General features: G+C 32.3%; 3 protein-coding genes and 1 pseudogene across 9 annotated transcripts; 3 read left to right on the top strand and 1 right to left on the bottom strand.

Moving 5' to 3' along the window:
- Window positions 1-5,031: 5,031 nt before the first annotated feature.
- LOC148624239 (uncharacterized) lies at window positions 5,032-6,296 on the top strand (annotated as a pseudogene).
- Window positions 6,297-6,633: 337 nt separating this feature from the next.
- LOC148624238 (uncharacterized) lies at window positions 6,634-7,260 on the top strand. Its single transcript, XM_088571019.1, has one exon. The coding sequence runs from the start codon at window positions 6,634-6,636 to the stop codon at window positions 7,258-7,260; it is 627 nt and encodes a 208-aa protein (XP_088427145.1).
- Window positions 7,261-7,453: 193 nt separating this feature from the next.
- LOC148624237 (uncharacterized) lies at window positions 7,454-7,906 on the top strand. The gene has a single exon (XM_088571018.1). The coding sequence runs from the start codon at window positions 7,454-7,456 to the stop codon at window positions 7,904-7,906; it is 453 nt and encodes a 150-aa protein (XP_088427144.1).
- Window positions 7,907-10,708: 2,802 nt separating this feature from the next.
- On the bottom strand, window positions 10,709-22,004 carry LOC148624236 (ankyrin repeat and EF-hand domain-containing protein 1-like). Of its 7 annotated transcripts, none has more exons than XM_088566838.1 (10): window positions 21,941-22,004; window positions 21,311-21,772; window positions 20,592-20,791; window positions 18,476-18,749; window positions 17,457-18,267; window positions 16,845-17,071; window positions 15,716-15,921; window positions 14,436-14,469; window positions 14,189-14,223; window positions 12,737-12,872 (listed from the first exon to the last, which is right to left on the bottom strand). In XM_088566838.1, the coding sequence occupies exons 2-8, from the start codon at window positions 21,654-21,656 to the stop codon at window positions 14,437-14,439; spliced, it is 2,097 nt and encodes a 698-aa protein (XP_088422964.1). In that variant the 5' UTR covers window positions 21,657-21,772; window positions 21,941-22,004; the 3' UTR covers window positions 12,737-12,872; window positions 14,189-14,223; window position 14,436. The 7 variants fall into 7 exon arrangements, with proteins under 7 accessions (XP_088422959.1, XP_088422960.1, XP_088422961.1 ...); XM_088566836.1 differs by lacking the exon at window positions 14,189-14,223 and adding an exon at window positions 15,069-15,140 and having other exon boundaries at window positions 12,738-12,872; XM_088566833.1 differs by lacking the exons at window positions 14,189-14,223; window positions 14,436-14,469 and adding an exon at window positions 15,069-15,140 and having other exon boundaries at window positions 10,709-12,872.
- Between the last annotated feature and the right edge of the window lie 3,382 nt (window positions 22,005-25,386).

Here is a 25,386-nt window from a genome sequence, read left to right as displayed (position 1 = left end):
AAAAAATCTGCGTAGTTACGGCAAGCTCTAGTATAACGTATGAGTTGTGATACGAAAACTCCATACGCAGGTGCTGAAGGGATGTTGCCGAAGATAAAAGAAAAATTGACAATACGGAATGAAAAGTCATCGTGTTAGTCGTATAGTTTAATAAATAATTTTCCTTTTCCATTGAATCTCTATATATCTGTATAGCAAGATATGAGGCTGACTTCACAGTATCTGTAGTATCCTTTATCTCAAATTCTTCAGGGTACTTGTGATGTATCAAATCCCCGAAACTATACCATGATACGTCATCTGTATAGCGGAAACTGAGATTAAAATATCTAGCTAAACGATGTTCCTTCTTTAGGGTTATACCAGCAATAAAATCGGCCTAATAAGAGTGAAGGAATAGGTCAGAAAAGCACAATTTGTTGCCTTTGGAATGCCGACTGTTTCTTGAAAAACGCGTCCACCACTGAACAAATATGTTGTCGATAAAAAAATTCCAGCAATATGAAAACATCTTCTTTGATGTATTTGGAGGATGATCTGGAATTATTTTTACAAGTATGAAGAATCTGTACCTAGAATTACATATTTGTATCTAGGTGTGCCGTCTTTTTGGAGTAACAACGATGTATAATGTTTTTGAATCGGGATTTTAACTGAGTATGGGGAATAGAAGTATAAAGAGTTGAAAAATCATAGGTTAGGTTTTTAATGCTATTGTATTCTGACGATAATCTTGAATTGAGGGTTTCCAGAAGATCTCAAGAAATTGTCAGGACCCACATTGAATTAATGACACCAAGGGAGTAACAAGTGTCGTGGTCGTGGTTAGACTGGTGACCCTCCTTGACCGCTGTGAGTATAGAAGATTAAAGTTTTGAAAGAGGGTTGGTGACACATTATGCAGATCCATCTATTTAGCTTTGTTTGTATGGATTCTTGTGGAGTCAACTATAATCAAGTACATAGACGATAGATCACAATCATCGTCTTTGACAGAGAGACCAAAAGAGGATAACACAGATTTATGGTTTTCTACTATCTCTTCTTTGGATAGTATAGTGACAGTATAGGTCTTATTACTGCAATCATTTTCTATGTCTACCTCTGGTAATAAACATTTGATGTAACAGGTTTTGCAGACAAAAACAATGTTGTTTTGGGCTTTGTCTGCTGGTATGTCACATACTTGTCATGTATAGCAGACAATGTTTTTGCTACATCGGGATCTTTGACATCGACAAAGTATCGACACTCATTGACCTACTTTAAACTTGCATACGTTTAATAATTGAAGACCTCACAGTCTTTACCCACTCTGGCAGAGAATCAATGTCTTCTTGTTCTTGTTACATTAATATGTGAATGTGAAGTTAATGTGATTTTTATGTGCAACTACCTGTGTATCATATTTTCAAATTCAAAACTAAATTTAAATTTCTACTTACTTTAATCATCACAATTTGGTGCGAATCTGCAAAATATAGACACGATGGACAAAATAAACACAGTAGAAACACTTTTTTCTAACATCAAATATGCTAAAACAATCGTCTTCTATATTTCCAAACTGAGTTTGTAATAAATATAATATTAATATAACAGTTAACTTGAAATAAAAAGATTGTGAAATTGCTATTTACTATCAAAACATACAAAAAAAACAGCATTCCCTGGGAATATTCCAAGAGGTTGAACGATAAACTTTTCTTCCATTGTCAATAACTGGTATAAAAATTATGTCTCTACTAATAAAATGACAATCATGGTCAATGCAAGGCCATAAATCACTGGTCGAGGGGCTACCGTGACTAAAGACCTATTTCTCAGTCAATTTTTTGTAAGTTTTATGTAAAATTACACCAGATAAGAACCATAGAGATAAAAGGTATTTAATATGTAACCCTTTTTGGTGATGACCCTTAGACCGGAAGTATTGTACGAAGTGGTACTGAATGAAGTTCTGCTTCTGGTTTTACCCGTATGCACATCCCGCCTACCAATCATGTTGATTAAGTACGTATAACTACTCGCTTTAAGCAAAACTATATGGACAATTTCGGGGTTTCACATCGTCTTTGCTTTTCTCATAATAAACCTGTCGCCAATGTATATCGTAGCTACAATATTAATCCAAATAATTTAATTATTCAATTAATCAAATTATTCAGTATATACGACTGTTCAAGTATTTTTCTTGTCTTGTCCAAGAAGGATTTGCATATAATATTTTAATCAAGAAAAAAAAAACATTTTACATGTAAATTTTTAGCTTCTATCAATTTCGTTTATGCTTTGACGGACAAGCATACTTATTGTTATTGGATTGTTCTGTAAAATGTAAGTAGCACCTGACATTGGCATATCCACTTCAAAAATCTGTGACTTGTATGTAGCATCTGACATCCTCTTCAAATATCTGTTTAATACGTTTTATATATGCAAGAATATTTTCAACTTATCTTGTAAGCTGAAACCATTAAAAATCAATTAAAATTCTGGCCAAGAGACCAAGAAAAAGGGGAAAGAAACAACAAACAAAATACAAAATACGGGACACGAAAGAAAATACACAAAACTTTTATAGTTAGTAACTTTTCTCCGCGCTCTTGTTCTTTATTCAAACAAATAATCAGGAAATTAAGGAAAAAAATGAATTTTAGAATAGTTGCCTGAAATTTAATATAGTGGGTTGTCTACGCAGTTTTTTTTTTTTCATTCGCTTAAGGATGTAGACCTAGGGTAAGGGACACAACCCTTACTAATCATCAGAACGTTTGTATTCAGCATTTTACATCAATGTCATGTAAGCATCAAAGTAACCTAGATTAATTTTATTCTGTGTCAGATGAAAGCTTGATAGACTTTGGTGAAATTGAATATGATACAAACATATCACTGACTTCATGAGTTATGTCCCTTATCCTAAGTCTACCTCTTTAAGTGCAAACACTTTAGCCAGTTAATTAGAACTGATCAAGAATAGGTAACGAGATCACCTGACAGTCTAAATTTATGTTGAATCATTCTAAAAGAACTTGTGCCGTTTACATACTTTTCTATTCATAAAAGTTTAAATAGCCATGTAATTGGTTTCATTGATTTGGGTTTTTATAAAGTTATATTTAGAATTTGATAATTTTAGATTCGTTCTCCTTTTTTGACCTAGGGTGCGCTCATTTACTGGTCATCATACTTGCATCTTTGACTATTTCTTGTGTCCTGTTTTACGTATGATTGTGTACCACAATGGCGTTGTACCAATGCAGTAAGATTGAATCTGATGATTACTTTTCCATCCTTTAGAGACAGACTATAATGTAAGTTTTATTATTATATTTAAGGTTTATATTTCATGATTGCTAAAGTATTTTTGTTTACATATAGCTATTTTGATGATTTAGAGCGAAGTTTATCATGCACCTTTTTCATTCATTTGTGACTAGGGAACCCCGTCTGAATAATTTGGCATTATTATTTTGTGAGTTTCTTTTCAAAGTAAACTATTAATTAGCCCTTTTTTACTACCGTTGTATGACATTTGGTAGATAGCAAGAATTTAGGTATCATATATTCTGGCTATTTTTGTTTTGATAAACTTATTGATTTTTTTGTAATTAATACAGAATAAGTAATACTAAAAGGGAGATAATCATTTTTTTAATCAAACCGCACTCTTCCCTATATTGCATTTATTGTATTTATTTTTGACTTATTGCTTAATTATGTGTTTTCATCAAATTCATTTTGTCAATTATTTTATGGAGGGTTGCTTTTTTCTCTTTGTAACTTTTTACCGCCTTGTATTACTTCTTCTATTCCCCATACTCAGTTAAAATCCCGACTTAAAAACATTATACATCGTTGTTTTTCCAAAAAAGATGGTACATCTAGATACAAATATATAGTTCTTGATAGAGATTCCTCATACTTTGTAAGAACTAATTCCAAAATGCTGGAATATTTAATCGACAACATATTTGTCCAATGTGGTGGACGTATTTTTCAACAAACGGTCGGCATTCCAATGGGAACAAATTGTGCTCCTTTACTTTCTGACATTTTCCTTCACTCTTATGAGGCTGACTTTATAGCTGATCTGATCCGAAAGAAAGAATATCGTTTAACCTGATCCTTTAATCTCAGTTATCGTTATATTGATGACGTGTTATCTTTAAACAATCCTAATTTCGGGGATTTGATACATCGCATCTACCAAAAAGAACTTGAGGTAAAAGATACTACAGACACTGTGAAGTCGACCTCATATCTTGACCTACACTTAGAAATCGATGGTAAAGGAAAACTATTGACCAAACTTTACGACAAACTTGATGACTTTTCATTTAAAATTGTCAACTTTCCTTTCATCTGTGGCAACATCCATTCAGCACCTGCGTATGAAGTGTTCATATCACAACTCATACATTATGCCAGAGCTTGCCGTAACTACGACTTTTTGTTACGCGCTAGAACTCTAACAAATAGGCTTCTGGAACAGGGTTATGTTGATACAAGATTGAAGTCATCACTACAGAAGTTTTATGGTTGTCATCATGAACTCGGGGATCATCATGGTGTATCCATCTGCACCATGAAAACTGATTTATTCAACGAGTCATAGTTTTCCTTTCCTCGTTTGTCTACCCCGGACTTGATTTTTAATGAGCAACTCGGCGGGTGTTTCTAGAAAAGCAGAGGACGCTTACCCTACCGGTGCACCTGGTCCATGCTCCCGGTTTTTAGTGGAGTCCGAGTTGCTCATTTCCTTTTGTTACTTTGTATGTATGATTTTAGTTACTATATGTTCTTTGTTGTGTATGTGTTTTCCATGTCTGGTTTTTGTCCCTGGATTACATTCTTTTGATTACCGCTATATCCTTGGTTCCCTTGATTACTCTTTCTACATATCTACACAATCATGTCAACTTCAGAATAAATGTTAATATTGACATCGTGTTATTTGTGGATATTATACAAAATGGTCATCTATCTGTCAGTCACCTGGCGGAAAAGTAAAAAGATTATAGATTGATGTCAGAAAAGCGATACAGAAAAGGACAAGTCATGTTTGAAGAACAACAGCCACAGTTTGAAGGAAAATGTGAAAATCTGTGGACTAAAATTGAAGACTTAATGGTGAAACTGCCTTCATACAATGAACTTGATGATATACGTAAATCTCAATAAGAACTTGAAACCTTTTACATGAGTTTTGTAGGAGATCAGGAGAGTACAAAAGTGTTTTAGTGAGGACAAATTCAACTGAGTCTCAAAAGTACCTAGCAGATCATACTGAGAACTTTCAAAGATGTGCTGAAACTTACAGAAAAGTGATTTCAGAAATTAAGAAGAAAAAATAAGAATTTGGTGGAACAAATGTCCGAAGCAAGTGCTTCTTCAACTGGTACAGCAGCCAGCCAAAAAAGGGCAATGGCTGAAGCTGAAAAGGTACGTCTTGAATATGTTAAGGAAGAAAGTGGACTTTTAAACAAAAAGCAACATTAGAAGCAAATATAAGTATAGTTAAACAAGAAAGTAAAGTTATGGCAACAGAGACAGAAGCACGCATTCTTGAACAAGATGATTACGATAAAGATCTATTTTCAGTTAAAAGTGAAATAAAACAGACAGACACTCATGATTATATCCAAAAACTTAATTTACAATCTGTAGATTATACTGTACCTTTGAATCAACCTTCTACACCTCCGCCTTTGCCCCAACAATTCATACCAAATGATTCAGCTTCATCAGGTGGATGCTTTATTAAACAACGCTATGTCAGACTTAACTAGATTTATATACCGGAAAGACTTTCTATTGTCAAGATTTGTAAAGTTTGATGGCAAACCAGAAAATTATGAATCTTGGAGGGCTTCTTTTCAAAGTCTTACTAGGGAGCTAGGTGTCAGTCCTTTCGAAGAAATTGACCCCTCGTAATATGGTTAGGTCAGGAATCATCAAAGTTTGCTACAAGCATCCGTGCTGCCAATGCTCATGATCTTCCTCGTGGGCTACAAAGAATTTATGATCGTTTACAGGAGCGTTATGGAAGACCTGAAATGGTAGAAAGTGCTTTGAAATGCAAGTTAAATTCTATCCCCACCCTTTCCAGTAAGGATAATTTGAAACTTTATGACCTGTTAGACATTCTTACCGATATTGAATCAATTATGCTTAATTCACAGTACACTACTCTGTTAAGCTACTACAATTCTTCGTCTGGTATTATTCCAGTAGTATCAAAGGTTCCACATTTCTTAAAAGAAAAATGGACATCAGTGGCTTCGTCCTAATAGTAACTTTAAACAGGATGAAACAGGTCACTGGTCTGCACCTTTACCATTTAGACAACCAAAGCCTCCTTTGCCTAATAATCAATATCGAGCATGGACATGAGGTTAGATTCTTGATAGCAGTTTGTGTAAGAACGGATTAAAACGTGAACATTTCATGACATATATGGAAAAAGTCTTGAAAAGTGGTGGAGCAGAAAAAGCTCCAGCACAAATCCCTTGAGAATGTTAGTATCTTCCTCTTTTCGGGGTGTACCACCCCGGAAAACCAAACCAAATAAGAGGGGTGTTTGGTTCATCTCTCGTCTTTGAAGGAATTTCTTTGAACTGTCTGCCCATGTCTGGTCCAGATCTTACTAATAACCTGGTTGGAGTACTCATGCGTTTCCGCTTGAACGAAGTAGCTGTTACTGGTGATAATGAGTCTATGTTCTATCAGTTTCGAGAAACAGAGTGTCATAGCGACTACCTCATATTTTTCTGGTATCAGAACAACGATATTGACCAACCTCTTATAGAATATCGTATGACTTCTCATGTGTTTGGTAACACACCATCCCCAGATGTGGCTACTTACGGTCTTCGACTGGCAGTTGCACAGTCAGATGATGATGTTAAGTCTTGTGTTAATCATGATTTCTATGTCGATGACGGACTTGTGTCTGTGACAAGTGCAGAACGAGCAATTAACCTTGTTAAGAAACCTAAGGAAGAGTTGAGTGATAATGGATATAATAGATTCCACAAGGTTGTATCAAATAATCTAGAGGTGATGAAAGCTTTCTCAAGCGATGATTTAGGAAAGGATTTGAAAGATCTTGATTTATATTCTGACAATTTGCCGACTCAGAGAAGTTTAGGCTTATCTTGGGATATTCACACTGATAAGTTTCTGTTTATGCTAGAAAATGAGGATAAACCAGCGAGGTCGAGGTCTATTATCTGTAATAACCAGCCTGTTTGATCCGTTGGGTTTCATTTCGCCTATAACAATTAGTGGCAAAATTTTGCTCCGTGAAGTAGTACCACCAGGAACCGATTGGGATGAGTCTCTTAGCGCTGAACATGAAGCTAAATGGAAATTATGGCTTGAATCACTAAAATCTATTCATAGCTTGGAAATTTCACGTTCAATTGTACCAGGATCTGTATCATCAATGAACAATCCTGAGATTCGTATCTTTTGTGATGCTTCTCAACAAGACATATCGGCCGTAGCTTATCTGAAAGTACTTGATTCTTCAGGAGATACACTATCAGGCTTTCTTATGGGGAAATCGAAGCTTGCACCCCTTAAGGGTCATACAATTCCTAGACTGGAATTATGTGGAGCTGTTCTTGCTTCAGAGTTAGGCGAAACAATATGTGATCATCTGAATTTTCCATATGATGTATGTCATTATTACACTGATAGCGAAGTAGCTTTAGGATATATTTGTAATACAACTCGTAGGTTTTTCACTTATGTAGCCAATCGTGTTGAGAAAATCCATAGGATATCTAAACCATCACAGTGGTCATATATTGTGTCTGACAAAAATCCAGCTGATTTTGGTATCCGATTTTTATCAGCTCCTAATGCAACACTTATCAACCAATGGATTGAATGACCTGATTTGCCTTTTATTCAAAAACCTTTGTATTCAGGAAAGGAACATTCTCTAATTTCATCAAATGATAATGAGCAAATTCACCCAGAAGTTGTAGTATCTTTGAAAACTACTGTAATTGATCAACAAAAATGGCAACAAACTCAGAGGAATATTCGGGAAGGAGATGTTGTTATCCTCTAAGAAATTGATCAGCATACAAACTTTTGGCCTCATGGACTTATCGAACATGTCTTTCCGAGGAAAGACAACCCTGTAAGAAAAGTGTTTATGAGGGCAATTAAAGACAGTCACGTGTTTAAGTTAGACCAATTACCCAAATAATTATTTTGTGCTCTAATTAACTGTGAAAGGGACTTATGATTTTCATGAGAGGGTTATATAATATTAGGACATTTTCATTTTTTAAAATTTTTTTTATATAGTTAGGTAACCTATATTTTTGATTATTTGAATTTTGTGCTTATTATTATTTTGAGTGTAGTGATATATTCTATATCAGACGGGGAGTGTGCTGTTTACATACTTTTTTAAATAGCCTTATAATTGGTTTCATTGATTTTGGATTTTTATATTACAGTTATATTTGGAATTTGATAATTTTATATTTGTTCTCCTTTTTGACCTAGGGTGCGCTCATTTACTGATCATTATACTTGTATCTTTGACTATTTCCTGTTTTACGTATGATTGTGTACCACAATAGCATTGTACCAATGCAGTTAGATTGAATCTGACGATTACGTTTCCATCCTTTTGAGACAGACTATAATGTAAGTTTTATTATTTTATTTAAGGTTTATATTTCATGATTGCTTAAGTATTTTTTGTTTACAGATTTTGGTGATTTAGAGCGAAGTTGATCATGCACCTTTTTCATTCATTTATGACTAGGGAACCCCGTCTGAATAATTTGGCATTATTATTTTGTGAGTTTCTTTTCCAAAGTAAACTATTAATTAGCCCCTTTTTACTACCTTTGTATGACATTTGGTAGATAGCAAGAATTTAGGTATCCTATATTCTGGCCTTTTTTGTTTTGATAAACTAATTGATTTTTGTTTAACTTTAATACAGAATAGCTAACAATTAAAGGGAGATAATCAAATTTTTTTATCACACTACACTCTTCCTTATATTGTATTGATTTTTGACTTATTGCTTAAGTAGCACTCCAGCTAAGGATCATGCAAAATGTGATTCATGGGTAAAAAGCCTACATATTTTTATTTTTGATATTTTGTTTGAAATGTCATAGTAAACAGAAATAAACATGTGGTTTTTCATACAACCTGTGCTCTTAGGAGATAAAAATTAGATAGAATGCACTGTAGATTTCAAAATTAAGGTAGATAACTCTGTAAATGGCGCTCAAATAGAATCTACTGTATTTTCAATGTTGATTATCTCCTAAGAGCAGGCAGATCTGAATGAATAATTACACATTTCATAGTATAGACCCATAAAACAACTTGATTACTAAAATAAAAATATGTAGCCTTTTTTGGGGTGTATCACATTTTTCAGATTTTGCATGATTCTTACAAAGACAGCTACTTAGTTATGTGTTTTGATCAACTTCAGTTTGTCAATTATTATATGGAGGGTTACTTTTTTCTCTTTGTAGCTTTTTACTGCCTTATATTACTTCTACATATCTACACAATCATATCAACTTCAGAATAAATGTTATTATGGACATAGTGTTACTTGTGGTTATTATACAAAAAGGTCATCTATCTGTCAGTCACCTGGCAGAATAGAACTGAAATTGATTAAGAATGAGTTTCTGCTCTTGAAATACTGAACTAATAAATTGTTTCACCTGTCACGGGAATGTTAGCTGCCTAGGTAGATCAGTCATATCTAAGCGGTTACAACAGTATCTTTTTTCAGTCTCCTTGCAAAATATATATATTTATCTACACCAGCAAGTAAGATTGAAAGAGTTCCCACATCCCATTAGACTTATTATATGTATTATATAGTTCATGTGGCTGTATTTGTATACTGTTGCAGATCCTCTACTGCCTTACACGATACTATCAGAGGTTTTCCTATTCAGTTGCTCTAGATTCACCTACGAGGAAGTATCCCTCGGTTAACAAAAGTATAATCTAGCTTTTTAAACCACAGCCAAGGTAAAAAGTGATAAAACACATGACCAACATTGCATGCAACACATAAGCTACGCCTATTTAAATATATGAAGAAACTAGTTGTATTAGAATCACAATAAATAATGGAAACTCAATTTTATTATTGTTTTACCGTGGGCTGGCCATTTATGTCGTTATTCAACCCCTTGCTATCGCTCAGGATAAAACAATGCGACATAAATGGCCAGCACATGGTATAACAATGATAAAATGGAGTTTCCGTGATTTATTTCTTAATTTTATCCCCTAACATTCTGTATAAAATCTATAGAATGGTGTATAATCATGTCCGAAATTAGGAACAACAAAAAAGACTCAATTATCTCGAAATCAAGTTTGGCAACCCGTTTCTTGTGTACAATGTACTTTCTATTGAGGGTAAACATTACATTTCATGCATCACTAACTGGTTCTCAATCTAATTTAAATCAAACATTTCAGAGCGCGTACTTCAATCAGATTATAGAACTTAGAAATATATTAATAATAGTTAATTCTTTATTCAGCGAAGGTAATAGATACTTCACTGGTAGGTTATGAAACAGAACAGAGAACTAGAGACTTAAAGCTGGTAAAAAAATACTGATTTATAGAAAGAATCGCTAGAAACTTTTTATGATTGTGTATCAAGCTAACACAAAACAAAAGTTAACAGTCTCTTTATTCTTTAGTAAACAACATCAGCACTCAAAAGACTTTCATTCTAACTTACAGCTTTCAGACATACTTTGCTTCAGCAACTATCAACTCCATTTGGTGAATTCCTAATGATTCATATTGTTTAATATTCAGTGTGTCAAATAAGAATAAAAATATTTGCAGAGCGCAGCTTGATACGACCACCGAGATTGAAACCTGAAAAGTTGGGGCACACAATTTAAATTTGATACAGCTTTAAATTTGATTGCGATAAGGGATAAGGAATCTATAAAAAAATATTTTAAAAATTGGACCAAAATAAAAAAGTTGATTTTTTTTGCCCCTATATCCAAAAAAACGAGATATCTGAAATTTGATTGTAAAAAAGCAGACAGGGGTTTTTATAAGGAACCCAATAAAAAAAGTCGTAATCGGACCAAAATAAAAAAAGTTGATTTTTAGGGTGTGACCCACTTTGGCCCCTTATAGACTGAAAATGCTAAATGATATCTAAAATCTCTTGAATATTCTTAAAATAGAATTTTATAAGAAACAAATACAACTTCGAATGATAAATAAACAAACTGTCTACATCAATTTTAAATAAACATATATTTTACCCCTTTTTGCAAAACAGTAGGGGCCAATGACCCATTTTAAATAGCAAGCTTTGTCTAGTATCAAGAAACAATATTTCAAATTCTCATGACATAATAACTAAAGTTATCGCAAGGAAACAAACAAATTTACAACGCCAATGACAACATCGACATCATAACATAATACCACTGCAATTTTTTGTGGCCGTATAAAAAAATAAAGAATATGATGCAATGTAAGTAGAAAATAATCCTTTATAAACTACAAATGTATATAGAACAGATATGGATGAAGACAACACATTGTAATATCAATATCCAAATAATAAAAAAAGTTCTTTCCAAGGCAACTATTGTAGTAAAATAAAAACAGGTTTTTTAAAAGGCATCTTTTTTTCAATTGATAATCCATGGTTAACAGACAAAGGAAGCTCATGACAGGTGTTTTTGTATCAAATTAAAATGTTAAGGCAAATGTACATCTTAAACAATTTACACAATGAAATAAATGTAAAACATAAGAAGGCATCAGTACTAAGATAATATAATAGGCACATTTAACACATCTGTATCACATTCATAATATCACAGCTTGAATAAAAATATAAAAACAAAAATAAAATATATGTTTTCAAATTAAAGAAACACTAAATGGACTTGTGGCAGAGAAAGTTATCATATATGAAAAAGTTTTACTTATGCTATTATATTTTCTACTGTTAAGAACATTGCAAATTCTTCCATTGTGGAAATCTGTATAGTGTATAGTATATCATAAGTTAAACTATTCGTCTTAAAGACAGTAAATTAATAGTTTAAGATTACAATATGTGAATGGTTAGATGTGAAGTTTCACAGCAAAGTTCATCACTCTGTGTAGAACAGTGGCCACTGACAGTGACGCTGTTATTTTGGCACAGTTTACACATGTGAGTCAAGATTTATGATGCAATGATTTCTAATAGGTTTGTACAATCTGAATCATAATATACAATCTGAAAATAAATTATTGAGAAAGAAAAATGAACAGTGTACTAGAAATTAAGGCCAATTCAGTTTAATTAGCAGATTACCATCTAGACTCCCTGAACTGATTGAAATACTGATAGAAAAAAAACAATTAAAAAAAACCAACAGTTAAAGTGCAAGAAGTAGAATATTATGTGTATACTGGATGTAACATTACAAAGTTTCTGTAACTGCAGCATAAAATGCTGAAGTAAATTGAGACAATAATTAAATAATTAAACTTAATTGGCCTATGAACAAAAATTAACTATACAATTAATCATCTTCATTCTCCATTGCTTTACATTTAGTACTTATATTTTTCTTAAAGGGCATTTCAAAATCATCAAAGTCAACTTCCCAAGTGAACTGGTCCCTCCGCTTTTGTTTTTCATCCAGTAAATCTTGTGTTGTTGGTTGAGTGACCCAGGCACGTCTAGGACAGTATGTGATATCTTCTTGTTCATCAATACCCTGGGCTAGAGCAGAAGCTGCTCTTAAAATAGATCCTTTCCTTTGTCTTGGTGGCCCATCATCTGGTCCTCTTGTATCATATGGGTTCTGAAATAGTGTTAGAAGTGATTTTTTACATGTCATTTCAATCAAAAGAATAATGCTTGTAAATAACGCATGCAGTATTTTCTTGAACTATTACTAACAATGTTAAAGAGTGAATTAATACGTGAAATAAAACTATGCTTCTCCATTGAAATAAATTCAGCATAAAGATGTCTCTATTTCTAATACATTTTTACACATTACAATGAAATTTATCAGAAGAAAATTTTACTCATGCAAAGAAAAACATAAAAAGCTTGACATAACATAAACCCTTCACAGTTTGTTTGCATAGATGGAAAACGTTTATTCTAGCAATTGTTTTAGTAATTCTACTATTCAATGCAATAACAACTTTCCTACATTATTGGCAGACCAGAAAATTCTCATTGCATGTAGATGATAATAATAAACATGGTTATCTTGTAATTGAAACTACTATTTCTACTGTTCACACATTAGAAATAAATTGGCCTTGTCTCTCCTATACAGTATTTACTTATTTAGGTTAAAACATAGTTGTAGATGTGTAATTAAATCTGTAATCGTAACGAAATTAAAATGTGCAGAGAAATGATTTTTAACAATACGTGTAATTAACAAAATTAACAAATAAAATTGCCATTCTCATGTGTTCTGTAAGTTTAGAATGATGTAAGAATTTTACTTTAGTTAGAGAGACATAAAATATATAAAGCAATGAACAAACCTAAAGCACAATGGTTAAATAAAATATATTTCGATATCAAGGATTTTTTATCACATGTCATTTTATGTGAAACTATTTTTTACATATGTTTTTACATTGTGATTGGCAATTTTATATGTCTGTAGAACTACTTATACATGGTAAGTATTAATCAAACTTTTGAATTTTATAGGATTTAACACAGGCACCCACAGACCTTACTGTCAAGGGGGGATAACTCAAAATATATACAATTAATCATTTCATCATAAAATAACTGCATGTTGAATTTTCATTTCATATTGACAGTCAAAAACTGATATTTTACTATTAATTTCAACATTACATCAACAGTTACCTCTCCTTGACAGGAATATGACATGCTTTATGAGAGCTTATTTCTAAGAATTTTAATTTTTTTCTTCTATTTGGTACTAAGTCATTAGTTGAGCAATGTAAAAAAACAAACAAATTACACAATTTTCATTAATTTTCCCATAAAGCAAATCATTTACACTAGGTAAGCCAAAAGAAAATTAATAATAGTAAATAATAGCAGTTATGAAAAAGAAGTAGCTGGGTATGAAAATAACTAAAAATAAGGTACATTTCTGATCAACTAAATTTTTACCACTGCCAATCAAATGCAACTCCAGCCAAGATTTACTGTATTTAAAAAATAATAATTTTTTTCAATTAAAAGCTAAACCTGAGTATCGTGAAACAGACATCACTCTATAATGTGAATTCCTGAGCACACCATGGTCAAACTCATTACTTCAGTATTTCATCAGAATATCATCCAGTTTTAATGAAACGATAATGAGGAATAATGCAAGTTAATTTGCACCAAAATAATGATTTGACCAAATGCTTACTTTAATTAGATGCAGATGAAGCCCTTGAGGGTACCTGTGTAAAAATCCAAATGGATTCATTTATAAATCATACGGTAAATTCATAAAATAATGCAACAATATATCAGGAGTGAAAAATATTAATTTTGAGATTTTTTTTATGATTGATTTTCATGGCATGTACAGAGAATGTTTCATTAACTTATCCTTGCTTTTATTTCATGTTTACAAATTACAATAAAATACACATGCAAAAATAAAAAACAACAAAAAACGAACAAGTGCAAAAATAACACCTAGAATTTGATTGTTGAAAAAGAACCAAGAGAAGATAACTCACACAGTGATAATGGTACTTTGAAAAGGACATCTAAAGTGCAGTATAGTTTGATCAATACATAAATTTGTAGAAGATGATGAAGTTGCAAGTGAATTAAAATTCAAAAGACGTAGTTGTCTACAACTAAAACCCACATCCAGCATACAACAAAAGCACTCCCAAGAACCCTATGTTCTTTTTAACAGATGTACAATGTAATTTTATATATGCTACTCTATCAACCTATATTGTAAGGGAAATTTCCCTTCCCTCAATACAATAATATTTTAAGTATACTTCTAAATATAGATATAGACCCATGTCACCATTCTTACACTAGTAGCAGCAGTTTGTCTATCGGTATTTGTAGCAGCTGTAACTGATGTTGTTACACGATCCCCTGTCTGCTGCAATGTATATTTTATATCTGCTCTTTCTTATAAGGCATAAAAAGCTTTCATGGCCACACTGCTGTTGTACATACTTTTTTTATACATTAATTCTGTTTGGAACATTTTAAAAATTAAATAAATCATTTGGTAACCAACATTGCTTTTAATGTTTCTAATTTAAGAAAAAAATGACCTCCAATTTGGTTATTGCTCTTTGAAAGAAGCCTAACTCCTTGTTTAAAAGTGTATATTCATCAAGTACTCTAAAATAAATTATACCTTTTACAAAATGAGATGTCATATCTATCTAACACAGACTGTATACTACTATATGCTGTACATGACTTTACTTAAAAGTAATAAAAATAATATCCACCAGACTTGAAAAGAAAAAAAGTATAAAAAAAACATTTTTTTACATTTTTGGACTCGAGCAAAAAAATGGATATACATTCAATAATTGACATCATACAATTTTAGGTAACAATGGATGATTCATGCCAGAAAATGTGAAATAATGTCTGCATCTTAAAAAAAATATCAATAAAACAGACCATATGATTAAAATGATTATTTTATTCACTACAAACCTGAGATTGTGGGGCTTGGTTTTCCTTCTGTTCACCAGCAGCAGGTCCAGATGTTGGTCGAGCAGTTTTATTTCCACCTTTACCTTTCCCCTTACCACCTTTTCCTTTCTTATCACTTGGAGCTGGTAATCCTTCCCATTTTGTCTGAACAGCATCTATGACTCTAGGATCAGCCCATGACAAAGCAATATCCATTGGATTGTGTCCTACAAAAATAGAAATAAAAGAACTTTACACCTAATTCAAATGAAAATTGGAAAGTCTTCAGTTCCTTTCAAGTAAATTTCTTTATATAGTGCAGTTACTGGAGAACAATAGAATGTATGCAAAAACATGAAGTTTCAGGACAAATTTCTGGTTAACTCCACTTCACTTGACAGTCTCAACCAAAAAACTGCTATTTATTGATGAATATGCTAATCCAAACAGTTTAACTGTTCTATTATTCCAATATAAGTCTAAAAAGATGAAAATTGGGCTCAAAATTTATACATGTAATCTGTTGACAACAACCTGTTATAAATCATGTACATCTGGTCATAACAAACTTAAGTAAATATTGAACAAGAAAATTTACTTTACTTACTCAGGAAAATCTATGTTTACATACTTTTTCATGCCAAGAGAAAGTACATTTCAATATCTAATACTAGTATATAATTGTTGTACTTCTAGTGAGTGTGACTACTCACACAAACTGTTTATTAAGTACTTCTCCATCTAAGAATCGGGCAAAATGTGTACAAGGTTTGGCACATGAAGGGGAAAAACACAGAGATTTTATTACATTAACCAAGTATTTATAACCGTTTAACCTCCAGAAATAACCATCAAAGTGTTTGTAAAATTTGCATTTTAAGATATTGATAGGTCAAATTTAGTTGTAATGCACTATGAAAAAATTGCAGGAAAATTTTCCTGCACTTTTTCCTTATATTATCTACATTACAAATGTTTCAGGATAAATTTAAATAGCTTTTCAGTTGTTTTCTAGATGTATTGAATATATCTGAGGCAAAAAAGACCAAATTGAAAATTATGTGCCAACCAATGCCTGATTCTTACACAGAATGGTACTCAAATAAATAAGGGGTTTTTTTTAAATATTGAACATATATGTAATGTTTACCCTTCTTATTTTCAGTTTGTATCTTGACACCTTTGCCAATAAGATAATTGACAACATTTTCCCTGGAGCTCTCTATTGCCCTTGTCAGTGGAGTACCACCATTCATTGTCGTTGCATCAATTTCAGCCCCATGTTCAATCAGAAACTCTACAACATTTAACTGCCCAGAATGACAGGCATGGTGAAGTGGTGTCCATTTAAAATTATCCCTAGAGTTGATATTTGCACTGAAGAAAAAAAATCCAAGGTAACATTATATAATTCTTAAATCTTAATGCATATTTAATATATGTACTCTCAAATGCAGATCTTTTCAAAATGGAAACAATACTGACCACCATCATTATTACAGACTTTTTTAAAGTACATATTTCAAAAACTTTCCACTTTCTTTTTAGGAAAATTCATCTTTCACAAATTTATGTATTTAATAATTAAATAAACATTTTTTTTCACAGAGTAGCAATTTTCGCCATTTTTGCCGTGGACAGAAAAGCACAAAAATAGTACCTACAGAACTAATTTTTACACTGAATACAGCTTTTCCATTTTTGAAGCCATAAAAGCAATGTAGATTAATTTTCATAATGGAAATTTATCTGTTTGACCTACCCATTTTCTAGTAGGAATTTGACCATATCTAAATTACCACCAGCACAGGCACACATCAGTGGTGTTTTGTAATATTTGTCTCTTGTGTCTACATGAGAACCTTTCTGTAAAGCATTTCTTAAAGAATCAAAGTCCCCATTTTTGGTAGCATCTGTGATATTTAAATACATCTTCTCAGGAGCCTGCAAGTACCATGCTGAATCGTCTTGAAGAGGATGCTGTGGAGGTCTGTCTCTATCAAATCTTCCAGTATCAGTGAAATTCACATGACGTTCAATAAACATTTCAGGCGGTCCACCACCAAATGTCCTACCTCCCTCATCTTTAATACACACCGGCATGACTAGCTTAAACTTGCCTTTTTTCTTTCCACCCTTTTTACCTCCTTTCTTTTTCTTTTTCTTCCCTTCAAATGCACTCATTAAATAGTTTTTATTCACCCATTTCTTGGCTCCTAGGAAGTCATTATAATCTACATTGCCATCATGTGCCTTGTCATGAGCAAGAATTAATTTTTTCAGATCTTCCTCCTCCACAGGGGCATTCATACCTTGCATTACATCACCAAATGATTCTTTCATAATTTTACCAGAATCTTCAATATCAAAGGCTTGAAACCTGTCCAGAAGTTTTTTAGCTCTTTCATACACCCAATCATATAGCTGGATAGCCCAAGGTTCATTGTTTTTTCCAACTTTCCCAAATGATTTTTCTGCCTTTCTACATTCTTTCATTGCATCTTTGTTGTCTTTGTCTTTGGCAATGGCTTTTGGTACATCCCCTTCATTGTTCTTTGGTTTTGGATTGCAACCTAGAAAAAGTGACATTAAGACAATTAATTTCAAATACATTTTATCAGGATATCAAATGTATCAGATTTGATAAGAGATTATAAACATATACTTTTTTAAATTGTACACTTTCTGTGCATGTACACATAAAAAGCTGTGTGTTGTACAGTTGCAAACTTAGAAATAAATATTCAGTTTGATCTTAATCAAAAATGTTTACTGATTTACCTCTCTGAGCTAAGAATTTGCAGTAATTCCCATGCCCATGCAAAGCAGACAAATGAATAGGATTGTTTCCATCAGAATTATACTGATCAAACTGTGCTCCATATCCTGCCATGCAGGCAAGAACTGCAAGATTGCCACTCTGACAGGCAAAATGTGCAGCATGGTTATGTTTGATATCTATGGCATTTACATCCCCTCCTGCCTCTAGAATTGCCCGTACAACTTTCACACTACCACTAGCCGCCGCAGCCATCAAAGCATTCTTTCCAGTTTTCTGCAACCAAATAATAGAACAAGTCATTGTCATTACATAACAAGATGTGGAAAGACAAATCACTGAATGTATTTATGAATAGTAGAATTGAATCCTCTTATACTGAATACATTCATTAATCTACAAAAAGCTCCAAACAACCAGAATCATTTACCAGTACTTTATTTTAAATCATTTAACAACAAAACACTTCTTACAAGCAAATTATTTCAATGTGTTAGGTGAATTTGTTTCAGAAGAAGGTTACTGCTGTCATCAGGACAAATTTTACAACTTTTACCTAACTTAAGTACTTTGGCAGGCTCATGTATTGCAACTTCAATATGTGAGAAGTTGTAGTTACAGAGTAATTGAACAATGGCACCATAGACTGCCCAACCATGATTTTCTTGAGAAGAGGATTTGTAGTAAAATATCTTCTGGTCATGATTTTGCTCATTGGAAAAAGTAAGCATAGGAAAAAATAATCTGGCTTGCCAAATAAGCAAAAACAATTTATCCAGTTTGACTTATGTATTGTTTTCCACAGTTTCTGCACTCTATCATGTAGATGGTGTTCTTGGTGAAGCAGGAAATTTTGTTCTTTACATTGTGTGTGCATTTTAATTACTCTTTTCTACTTTAGTGATACATTTTAATTTGCAAAGGTAACAGTTTGGTCCATCTGGGCAACTCTCGGTATGTGCAGTTATTTCCATATGTTGCTACTTCTGTAAGTAAATTATGAACTTCATTTTTGCTACAATTGTTTCATATCTAGTGTTCTTTAAAAAATAAGTTTTCTATAAATTTTTGGTTGGACAGGTTTGTACAGTGTTAAAAATGAAGTTTTTAATCCTAGGGTTCCATTACTGTAAACATATTAATTTTTTAGGTTGTTAATATTAGTGAATCTGTCAAATGAACATATTTGTGGATTTGTCCGTCCACCCCAAAAGTAGCAAAAATTAGTACAGTGAGAAAATTTATATGTTTAGAGTATTTCTTCCTTGAACAGGTCCTATCTCTCGATGGACTGGGCATTGTGTATAACGTGCTGTAAAGTATACCATGTTATGTCTTGATGACTGTTATGTTGAAGAGGTTAAATTTTATGGTTCTTAAAGATGTGTTCAGACTCTCCCTTTCAACCAGGGTTTCTTCATCTGTAGAATTTTTGTCTTTATAAGGGATATTTATACAGAGGGAACTGTGATATAAGCTGTCACTCTGATATAAGTTCATTATGAAATCTGTAGTGTCTTTTATATATGAAAAGATTTATCTTATGTATGGCCTTAAGTAGTGTCTATATTCTACAATTATCAAAAGATTTAAAGTAGGTGAATTAATTTATGATTTGATTAGCTTGCCTTGTTTATGAATTTTAGGTAGCAGGTAGAACAAAGAGATTCACCATTTTTTCATACCGGTAGTCACAAACTCTATTTAAGTGTGGTGGTTAGAGATACATACAAGTAATTCACTGCATGGGGAAATTCTATAAATTTCTTTAGTTACATGCCAATTTAGATATGTTGAGTCTGATAGAATCTTGGATAAAAAAGTTGGGAGTAAAGCTTACCTAATAAAGCTTTCCCAGTTCATCATAACAATGGCTCCTTTATCTGCTGGCTTGATAATTCCAAAGATTTGAACATGCTTACTTCACTTCTTGAAAGGATTCTTTTTTTGTCAATTGCATTAAAAATCATTAATTAACTTGGACTGACAAATATTGCCAATGCAAAGTGATTGCAATTACACATGTACATGACTACATGTAAGATCGATATAATTTTACAAAGTTATTCTGGTATTTAAATTGACCTTAAAAGTTAAAAAAAAAAATATTTATATTACCTCTTGTTTACCATTTGGGTCAGCTCCTTTCTCCATTAAAAGGACACAAGTATCTTCATTTTCTGAAGCTGTTTCACAGGCAAACATTAAGACAGGAATACCCTCTTTGGAAATATTATTTACTTCTGCACCATTTTCAACAGCAATTTCCAAACACTTGGCATGTCTCTCGGTTGGTGTAATACAGTAAAATAAAATACCTAGAAAAAATTTTGTTAGCATTTAAAAATGTAGTATTCATATAAGAGAATAACTTGCAAGCAAAATTAAAAGTCGTGCAGTTAAATGAATAACCAAATTTCAAAGTGATTATAGAAAATGCATATGACTTTAAAACCCATTTGATTAGGACAGTTACATAAAGCAACAGCATGTTTTTTAATCTCATGCACCTTTGACCAGAAGGCTACTAGGTTATTTTTCTATATACCTTTACGATAACTATTAGTTTCTCATTCATATATTATGTAGATGCAGATTGAAGATTATAAATTTTTCCCTAGAACATATAGTGTTTGAAGTTTGAAGACTTAGAGTATAATTGTTCTTGAATTTTCATCATTAAGCCAATAAGTCCGAAATGTACAGACATCAGTTATTTAGCAGGATTATAAAAATGTCAGTGACTCTGTACAAATATTGGAAAACAACTACAGATGTAACAATTATTTTAAACACAATTTTACTGCATCACTTAATTGTATTCATTAAAATGTTACCTTTTCCTTCCAGATCAGTTAGTTTCATGTTTGCATCAGCTTTACAAAGTTTTGATAAGCATTCTACGTGGCCATATTCTGCTGCGCGCATTGCTGCTGAACGGCCTTTAAAATCCATGACATCTGGATGAGCACCAAGTAGTAGTAAAAATTCTATCATTTCATCATCATTTGATGTTGCAGCAACTCCAAGTGCTGTTAAGCCATCATTTGGATCGTTGTAATTGACTAGATGAGGAACACCATGAAGTGTCATTTTTTCTATTGAATCTTTGTCTTTTTCTCGGACACATTGCAACAGTTTGCATACTTGCAACGTTTCCAGTCTAGTCTGAGCAATAGGCATCTTAACGTATGACTGCGTGTAGAACGCTAGCAGTCTTAAAGTGTCTTAATGTATAAATTATTCGCTGAATATACGTTGTTTAGACATTATCATTTTGTTATTGTTAAATCAAAAATCTGAAACAAAAACAATGTCAGTGCAAAAATATTTACAAACATTAAAACATTTCACGATGCACGAATGCAGAACTTTATCTTAATTTAAGGCACATCAATGAAATAATCAATAAATAGTTTGGCAAAATTGTTTTCAATATCGTTACAACAAAAAATGCGAGTACTCACAAAGTCGCCATCTTATTGGTAGTGTTTTAGTAGTTGCCAAGGAAGAGGCGGAAGTGTGTACTCGCACCTTGCTAACAGCGCCATCTCGTGAACTATCATATCAACACGCTTAGTTGTCCCTCACTCGCAACTAAAATTTGGGGCATGTTGTTTACCATTGCCCATTTGTCCGTCTGTCCTTCCTACACGCGCACCAATTGGGAAAGTGTTGAAAGTGGGAAGCTCCCTTTATTTTTTTTTTAAATTCCAATTCTTCATTTGAAAACTGTGACCAAGGATTTATACACACACACACACACACACATATATTAAACTCGTTGAAAACACCACCTACAGCAGCTTGTGTGATACATCGAAAAGGGGGTACATATTTTTTTGTTTTGTTTTGTTTGTTTGTTTGTTTGTTTTGTTTTCATTACTCAGAGAGGATGAGGGCCCCACCCCGCCGGTAAAAAATGCTATAAGTCTCTAAGTACAGCAAATTGCTTTTAAGTATCAGTCTTTCTGATGATCAGACAGAACTTGAAGGTGGTTCATGCATGTCAAAAACCCATCGAATTCAGTTTTATTTTTGTTTGTTCAAAAACAGTTACTGGTCACATAACCTGCCCTAGTTTTTCATTTGGTTGTTGCGCATATGAGAAAAAAAATATAGATTGTGCATGAAATTGGCACTTGGGAGTGTTATTGTTCTTGGTTTGGTTTCATTGGTTGATTTTAGTGGAAGATGAATATATGATTTTCTAAAATGTGCAGATACAAGTGCAGAAACGATTATCATTAAGTGAAAGTATAGCATATATAGACTGAAAAAGTATCGATTGTTTTAGTGTTTTTTTACACCTATATTTACACTCCCTGATTTTCTCTGATATGATATTTGATGAAACATAGACTTATACTTTAATTACAGGTCCGTAGATGAAGTTTTTTAAACTCGATTTTAAACGATTAATTTAAAAAAAAGATGGCCTATAGAATTTCTTTAAAAAATTAAAAAAAAAAATACCTGCTTGATATTCTCTCATATTTTGAAGAGATAATAAGAAGTCGCCGAAGTCCATTTCTTTTTTTACATACACCATTTTCCCAACAATTGAAAAGTGTTGTTTTTTTTAAATAAATGTCTGTAATTTTACTATATTTAATTTAGTGCCAAAAATATTTTTGATTGATATAATGGTAAAGTTTTAGTGCCATATTAAAACTTAGCAATTGGCCGAAAATTGAAGTTCCATGATGATGATTTACTCCAGAAGAATGTTTTTTGACTTGTTACTTTGGACCCCAATTTGTTTTTTTTTACTTAAATTCTTACATGGTGAAGTCAATTTTCAAATCTCTTTTCGAATGTATTTAAGCAATATTGCAGGGAGTTTGAAATATGCATATTCGCCTTCAGGGACCACACATTCATGTAGGATGTGTTTCAGTAGCATAAAACGAATATGTTTTTCTCCAATTCCAGCCAGGTTTTTGCTTCATAGTTCATGCAATAGACATTTACCGTGATGTGTTTCAACACTGTTAATTCCTTGGAAGTATTTCAAATTTTAGTAATACTTCTATTACGTGTAATTTGGACCCTAAAGTTCACCCACTATATTTGTACATATCTATCAAAATAGTTAGTCTCCATACTTGTAAATTTTAAATCTCATATGTAAAATATAGGCACAATTTTAAGTAGAAGAAATGAAAAGAAGCTTTAGTTAAAATTTGTTAAATTAAAAGGGAAATATGATTCTAACTATATTTTCTGAGACTTATATTTATTCCAGTTTTGGTCGACTATAAGTATTGGATATGCAAAAATACAAAAATGCCAATCTTTTATAAATATTGAAAATTTCTATATTCTGTATTAAGTGCCCTCTTGTTTGTTAATCGTTTATTCATAATTGTGTTATGCTTGTTTTTGTCTTGTGGCATAAACAAAACTGCCGAAAAGGCTTTGGGCAGAACTGGCCCACTCTGTAAATGAGAGAGAAGAGAATCCGATATATATTTTATTGCAAACCAGAAGTCCTTAATAAAATAACAATATATATATATAAAACAATAAACATTTCAAAGTAACTAAATATAACGTAAAGTTAAGCGGGTTTGATTTACTATTATTTGATCCCTTGACCTAATAACTAAAATATTTTCATTCATTAATTCAGATATGATTTGTAAAACTACTTATAACCCAACGATGTACTAAGCAAAAAGGGTTAAATTGTTTTCCTGATAAAATAAATTTACTGAATGAAACTCTAAATTTGTTTTGCTGTGAAATCGTAATAATTTGAATTTATTAAAAAGGAATTCAAAATTTATTTGAATTAAAGTCCATCATATACCTGTAAATGAGAGAGAACAGAATCCGATGTATAGGTCTCAGTATCGTATTAATTTTCCCATAGACCTCTATAGTGAAGTGCATGTTTTTAGGATTTTTTAAAAAATATGTAAATTGATTCAATAAAACTTTCACTTATGTAGCATTTCTAAGGACATGTGAAAAAATAATTTCCTGCAAAGAAAATAGGGTGAGTCCACGAAGATTGGACAGAAAAGTAGTCTTGAACTATAAATAGCCATTTTCCCTATTTTCACTTTCGTTTTGCACTCACCTAACCAACCTTTTCAGTGGAACATTTTTATGATATTATGTTAGATTTTCTTTTAAAAAAGTTCTTCATCTTACAGTGTGATGTTTGCTCTATTTTTTAAGTCATTGTTCATGTCTTTTGACAAAACATTAGTTTGTAGAGAGGCAAAAAGAAAATGCACTATATTTTTATGGCATCCATGTTTTGACGTACACCCGCTCAGGGATATGCAATACGATACTGGTACCTATTACTAATAAACATTTCAATATAATCCTAAAAGTTGTTGTTTTTCTGCTAGAGTATTCATTTCCATACTGAAAATTCAGAATATCATTGCCCTGCTACAAACATGAGTTTTCTATTAAAATTCTTATATAGGTACCCTATTCCAGGCATAAGACTAATATCTCAATGTTAGCCAGAAAATATTACTTTTGATAAAAAGCTGCTGCATTAATCAAACTAAGCAACTTTGTGGTTTATTCTGACATGGTAGATACATAAGCTGTACTATGAGTTCCAAATCATTATTTAATCCCCACTTGTGAGTTCCATATATGGAAATATTAATATCCGAACCTCCTTTTTTGTCTTTAACTCAAGGGAGCCTCTTGTTTAAAGTAAAGTATAATGACCGGTACAACCAACTGTTTTAAACTATAGATATGGTCATTTCAATTATAATAAATCCAGAAAAAATTATACCAATATCATAGTTTTAAAAAAATATAGCTTTTCATATGCAGAAAATACAGATTGTAAGCCATTTTGGTACCCCAGGCAGATACAAATGGACCTCAATGTCACAGGAAAAGGACTTTTTCTTTAAAACAGATAGCTATG

The sequence above is a fragment of the Perna viridis genome, chromosome 2 (assembly GCF_037379345.1).
Source record: "Perna viridis isolate PV_CMFRI_1.1 ecotype Kerala chromosome 2, ASM3737934v1, whole genome shotgun sequence".
NCBI lineage: Eukaryota > Metazoa > Mollusca > Bivalvia > Mytilida > Mytilidae > Perna > Perna viridis.
Note: the sequence above shows the minus strand (reverse complement) of the source record. Positions and strands in the feature narration are given on the sequence as shown.

What these genes read in the sequence shown, in the direction of transcription:
- LOC148624238 (XM_088571019.1), top strand. Translation starts at nt 6,634, where the DNA reads ATGTCTGGTCCAGATCTTACTAATAACCTGGTTGGAGTACTCATGCGT.
- LOC148624236 (XM_088566833.1), bottom strand. Translation starts at nt 21,656, where the DNA reads ATGCCTATTGCTCAGACTAGACTGGAAACGTTGCAAGTATGCAAACTG. An exon ending in CAAATTCTTAGCTCAGAGAG is followed by an intron (nt 18,268 to 18,475) that starts GTAAATCAGTAA and finishes CACTTTTTCTAG; the next exon opens with GTTGCAATCCAAAACCAAAG. An exon ending in AAATTCCTACTAGAAAATGG is followed by an intron (nt 17,072 to 17,456) that starts GTAGGTCAAACA and finishes TTTTTTCTTCAG; the next exon opens with TGCAAATATCAACTCTAGGG.
- LOC148624237 (XM_088571018.1), top strand. Translation starts at nt 7,454, where the DNA reads ATGAACAATCCTGAGATTCGTATCTTTTGTGATGCTTCTCAACAAGAC.